A 6,000-nucleotide genomic window follows, 5' to 3' on the forward strand; every position below is an offset into this window, starting at 1 on the left:
AGGTCTGCTCTCACTTATTGGGCTGATTATTAAGCAAAGCTTATAATGTCAGCCTCCCATTTACACACTATGAAAGTGTGTACACACACACACACACACACACACACACACACACACACACACACACACACACACACTGAGTGAGGAGTGAGAGGGAGAGTAGCCAGGGAGAAACTTTGTGTTTTAGTAAGCTGAGTTTCACACATTGACTGGAGGTGTCCTTGCTTTCTACTGGTGTAATTATCACTCCAAGAAAAGTGTTTCATTAGGAAAGCTCCTCTCTCAGACACATTACTCACAGAGGGCTGGACACAGACACCCTGGACAACTCTCTCTCTCTCTCTCTCTCTCTCTCACACACACACACACACACACACACACACACACACACACACACACACACACACACAAACCGCACACAACCCATTCTCTATTCATCACCCTTCATTCCCGTCCTCACTTTGATGACTTATTTTTCTGGACTTCTCTTTCTGTTTGTCATATTCTGCTCATTCTTCATTGTTAACTTCTTTAACGCAAAGACCCCCTCACCCCCCGTTTTTCCTAATAAAGTTAAGTAAGATAAGTAACTCCAGATTTATGAGTGCATGGGTAAGCTACATACATACTACCACAACGTCAGCTCAGCAACTATATGTTGTAGCTGTTCGCTGTCACCAGGGGGCAGTGTCAAAGGGTTACTTTTACTTAAATTGCTATAAGAGCTTCTGCCAACACAACAATAACAACAGCTTAAGTGATACATGATTTTTGCTCCTTCATGTTGAACTTTGTTGTCGCACTTTTCAACCAATCAGCATTAGACCTATGCACAGCTAGCTGTACTCATAAGCACTTTTTTATTTCCTTTTTTGATTACTACATGCAAGCACGTCTGCTTGTAGGCTGCATGCCGAATACCTACACAAACGGACACAAACATGCCGTCCTGTTTAACAAGCTCCATCACCGGTTGTGCTGGGAGGCCCTTTGGCCCCGCCCCGACTGGTGTCTAACGTAGTAATTCAACTCTCACTTAAGCCAAGCTCGAGTGCTTCTGTGTTTAATTTTCCTTGCTTTCAGATCATTCTTCAAACGCTCCTTCAGCTTCCTGTATCCAACCCATCATCTCTCTATCTGTGCTGATTCTTCCTTCTCCCCCTCCTCTTCCTCTACCGTTCACTTCCCCTGCTGCATATTCTCTTGCTTGGGAGGCCTGCAGGATTCTGCAGGTTAATGAGTCATGAAGTGTGAAAACTTCCTGAAAGTCAGCCGGGCTTAACGCTGTTTCCAGATGTGGCTGTGCAAACGTCTGGATGTCCACTTGACGTAAGTTAGAGAGGGAGCCGCGGAGCAGTTTCAGGGTGAGGTGGGGTGAACAGGAGGACAGAACGGCGATGAAAGGGTATAGTGTGAGAAATAAACAAAGGTTTGAAAAACATTCTGAAAGTCTGGAAGAGAACAGGATGGATGAATAGGGTGAGCAAGTTTTACGGCAATCGATCAAATATTGCTGCGATATTTTACTCTCATGCAGACAAGTGGAACTGCCAGTGACGTGAAAGTAAAGTGGGGTGGCACAAATATAATAGGAAAAAAATTCAACTGTAGTATGGCTAAAGATGACTAAAAAACTTAAGGAATAAGCCTCAATACAAATGCACAGCACGAGATGAGGCCATGTTTTCTTCAAAGCAGATCTATATTCATCTAAAGGCAAATGCTGGATAAAAAGCTGATGATGACCCATTGCAAGCATATGTGTGTGAACATGTACATGCACAAAAGTGTGAGCCAGTGTGTGTGTGTGTGTGTGTGTGTGTGTGTGTGTGTGTGTGTGTGTCCATAATCTGGCGTAAATAATGACATCTCTGTCCCCCGTCTTCTGTGGTGCCAGCTCCACTAATTATTTATTCTTGGAAGCTGTGAGGGTGTCAAAGCTCCTGCATCTCAAACAGTGTTCCCCTCCCTGTTTTGGTGCTGGCTGCTTTACTGCCAGTTAGCAGTAGTATTGTTTCCTTATAGTTGTTGTTTTCTTAGTAAAGATATTTCTGCTAACACGCCGTCTTTAATTACAAAAGCACATATTCTCAGTTAGCCAAGAATGATACATTTGGATAAGACTTTTAAATCCTTGTCCTCCACACAGTGATTCATTCTGCATCATGACATGACAAATACGGAGACAGAGTGATGAGGTCTATCATCAGAGAGAGAAAGAACAACAAGATCTAGAACAAGTGCCACTAGAGCCCTGCGAACAAAAACATGGAGTCACTCTGAGATTACACGGAGGCAAAAAGACACAGTGACCAACCAAATCCAAGGAAGGCTGTGGCTAAAGCGGTGGAGTTTGTTGTGGGTTGGGAGACTACCTGGTGGTTGGATCCCAGTTGAAGTTGGTACCCTAAATTTCTTCCGATGCATCCGTCAGAGCAGGACAAGTGGGTAATAACTAGAAAGGGCTGAAAGGCATAAAATAAATTGCTCTGTGAATGTGTGTAAATGTCTGAATGTGGACTGTAGTGAGGAAAAGTCAGGTGCTCAGAGCAGAAAAGAAAACCAGTCAATCTGTGACTGTTACTTGGAACTATCTACCTGCCAAATGTCTTGAAGAACTGTGCAAGTATAACAGGGATATCCATTTGTTTGATCTGACATAATAGCCACCTCAAGGTCCAAATACTCACATCACAAAATGGATAAAGCAGTGAGAAACCTTCATGGGGTAAAAATGATTCAAATTCATTCAACAGTTACAATTTTGAATGGTTATTGAAGTCAGACTATGAGCTACACCCCCATAAATAGTTATGCAACTAGGGTAGGACAGTATCTAGCTCAGATTACACAAAACATAAGATGTAATCCACACTGGGGTGGGGGTGGTATTGAAAATGAAAAAAGAAAAATCACATATATTGACCTGCAAAAAACCTCCTCCATCATCCTCAGTCATTTTTTTCAGTTTATTTAATAGAAAAAAAAACAATATTAAACTCATAAATATACATTCATTGGTGTGTAATCTTCAATTAAACTGATACATTCTCATAAACGTAGAATTAATACATTAAAAATACACAGGAGAGGATATAAGAGAGATTAGACAACAACCCTTCCCTCTCTCAATGAAACGAACAATACACAAGCTAATGTTAGGCTCATCTGTCCTAAAAATGTCACTTTCTGTTTGATGAACAGTTTGATTAAGTTCGTACATCATATGATGTTTATTTAATAAGCGTCAGAGTCAAACGAAGAGCCACTTCAAAGAAAAGTGCACTAATGTTGGCTAATAGTAGCTAACAGAGGCTAACTGCAGCTAACAGTAGCAAAAATAGCCGCGCTTGTTGACAGAAACGTTCAGAATATGCAACATCTCACCTCAGTATCGGTGTCTTCAGACAGAAGTGATCTTCACACATGACTCAGCGACTCATATCGGCCTCCTTTAACAAAGTTTTCCAGCCTCCTTTTGAGTAAACAGACACGGACACAACCTCCACTCTCCGCAGATGAACGGTGGCCAGAATTGTTTGTCCATCAGCAGCCACGGTAGCTATTATTATGCTCTTCAATCTGGAAAACAGAAGTAAAAACAGAGTGACTGTAATCTGCAGTCTACTGACATCTAGTGGTGAGATTTTACACACTGTTTCTTTAAAAAAAAAAGCCATTTAATATGTCAGAATTCTTTTTACAAGATCTACCAAAACCACAGACAATGACAAAGTCAATGCAACCTCTTTCAAGAAAACCTTAATTAAGAAAATGATGTATAGAAAGTGGAATGAATTTAGGAAGAAAAAGAAATCATTTTTGAAACTGGATTGCTTCTGTTTCTCCTGAAAATATGCTTATTGTAAAGTTGACGTATGATGTGCAGATTTTTCCGGCTGTACAGAAATAGCCATTGATTTGGACTTTTATCCAGGTGCTGACTACATGTAGGTTTTACTGAAAATAAGGCTAAATGTTTGACTATACTCAGTTGTGGACACAGACATCAGCTTACAACCGAATTAGCTTAAGACCAAGTTTAAGCCCTGTTGGTGCAAACAAACCTGGTTGTAAAAATACATTCTTATGTTTGTTTTAATTTAAATTAAAAGTCATCTAAACACTGGCGGGGTTTTTGTGAATGCCACGCCAGCACATACTGCACAACCACCTCTGTCAACTGACACAAACACCACTGGAGTGCGTGGGATTCAAGCAGCTCAAACTTAAACCAATTAAACCCAGTCGACACAAACGCTAATCAAGGCAAAACACAATACCCGGACTCGAGAAGAGTTGCTTTAAAAATAAATAATTCAAGTGATCAGTGGATATTTTCCATCATCTATTTTTCATTTGGGTCAGCAAATGACATTTACAACAGTGCTTTGTCTTTCTGTTGGCGTGTTTGCACTTGTGAATAAATGCTGGTGTTTGCATGTGGGCAAGATTCAAGAGACTCTTCATTCTCGTCAGCTAGTGAGTGCGACTGAGCTCTGAGGGGTTATGAGAGAAAATAAGTTGAAAACAGGACAGAATCAATACCGTTTATCCAATAGCATCGTAGCGTGTGTGTGTGTGTGTGTGTGTGTGTGTGTGTGTGTGTGCACTGTGCATTTGCGAGCTTGAAAATGTGTGTGTTTACCTGAAGTGTGACTGCATTTAACGTGTCAAATTGAGGAAAAACAACCAATTGCCTCTTAGCACACATTTTATTGACCAGTGGAGCACACACACATTTACACACACACACACACTGCAGGCATATCGACTGGTTGAAGGGAGAAACGGGTTTAAGGCAATTAGAGTAGTGTACTTTCCACCAGAAACCCACTATGATCTTTTCCACTGCAGTTAGCCAAATACTCCTTAAGTGTGACTAATATTACAGCAGTGGAAGAAAGTAAAAGAAGACACTTTACTGAACCCAGATGCTGTAACCTCATTATTAAGGCTACTCTGCAACACACAGAGAATGTAACAGCTACAACTTTTTTCTATCATATCATGTCTAGTGTAAAGCACTTTTTTGCATTGGTATATGTGTGCAGTATGTGTCACGCTGGTTGTACCACTTCAGACAGTTGCTTGGCAGTTGTGAAGGACCAGTGTGAAAACTTTGCATCACACTACTTTTCCGTCTTTCTTTTTTTTTACATGATGAAAATCTAAGCTACGTCAGCAACCTCTCGCTCCCAAGCACTGTATTCAAGACTGACTGGGAACAGAGATCAATACATCTGACTTGAAACCAATAACTAATAACTGAAGACCAGCAAGACCCAATACCAGTGTATTACAACTGTATTTAAATGTTTCCTTTGTCGAATAATAGAGTTATAGCTCCATGCTGTATTATGGAAATACAAAAAACTGATCATTGAATGTGTTCAAAGCTCCGTTTGTGCTTTTTGCTGACAACTGAATCTGGAGGTCATTCAGGAGGGGCTAACAATAGATCCAATTCTCCACTATATCAAAAGGACTCAGCTAAGGTGGTTCAGACATCTGACAAGGATGCCTCCGGGACGCTTCCTTGGAAGGCTGTTTTAGAAATGTCGTGCCAGGAGGAGCCAGACCCAGGACCTGCTGGATAGATTACATCCATCCGTCCATCCATCCTGCTCTGGAAAAACAGGATGGATGGACGGACGGATGGACGGATGGCTGGATGGATAGATGGATGGATGTGGAAACACTACTGTAGATTTAACTCAGCGTAACGACAATTTAAAGGAGCATTGCACCCCTTTCTGTTTTAAAACACCTGATTGAATTAAGTTAACAAGAAGGCAGATTTAGTTCTTGCTAATCTAGTGGAAAATATTTCAACTAAGTGTCATTTTTGAACCCTTTAAAGTCCCAGAGGTCTCACAATTGAGTGACATTGCCTGTCTAATAAGCCACTTTTAACTCTTGGTTTCCGGTGTTACTCGTAATGTTCCAAGCATCCACAATTCAACTACTTGGGGAAAGCCATCGAGCACTGCGGAGGGA

At 41.1% G+C, this 6,000-nt stretch overlaps 1 protein-coding gene across 2 annotated transcripts in view; it reads right to left on the reverse strand.

Moving 5' to 3' along the window:
* LOC147327426 (ubinuclein-1-like) overlaps positions 1 to 3,576 on the reverse strand; it is a 55,964-nt gene extending 52,388 nt beyond the window's left edge. Inside the window, exons 1-2 of one of the 2 annotated variants that reach the window (XM_086295041.1) lie at positions 3,388 to 3,554; positions 2,376 to 2,465 (exon numbers count right to left, since the gene is read on the reverse strand). Coding sequence is in view for 1 of the 2 variants with exons in the window: in XM_086295040.1 (XP_086151166.1) it covers positions 3,388 to 3,428 (41 nt within the window). In the remaining variant the exon portion in view is untranslated. Of the gene's footprint in view, positions 1 to 2,375; positions 2,466 to 3,387 lie in introns of both variants that reach the window. The other variant, XM_086295040.1, reaches the window with a different exon arrangement.
* Positions 3,577 to 6,000: the final 2,424 nt, after the last annotated feature.

Source organism: Aulonocara sp. 'chitande type north' Nkhata Bay, linkage group LG6 (genome assembly GCF_057382095.1).
Source record: "Aulonocara sp. 'chitande type north' Nkhata Bay isolate Kocher_YH1m ecotype deep benthic linkage group LG6, A_spYH_male_GT1.1, whole genome shotgun sequence".
Classification (NCBI taxonomy): Eukaryota; Metazoa; Chordata; class Actinopteri; order Cichliformes; family Cichlidae; genus Aulonocara; species Aulonocara sp. 'chitande type north' Nkhata Bay.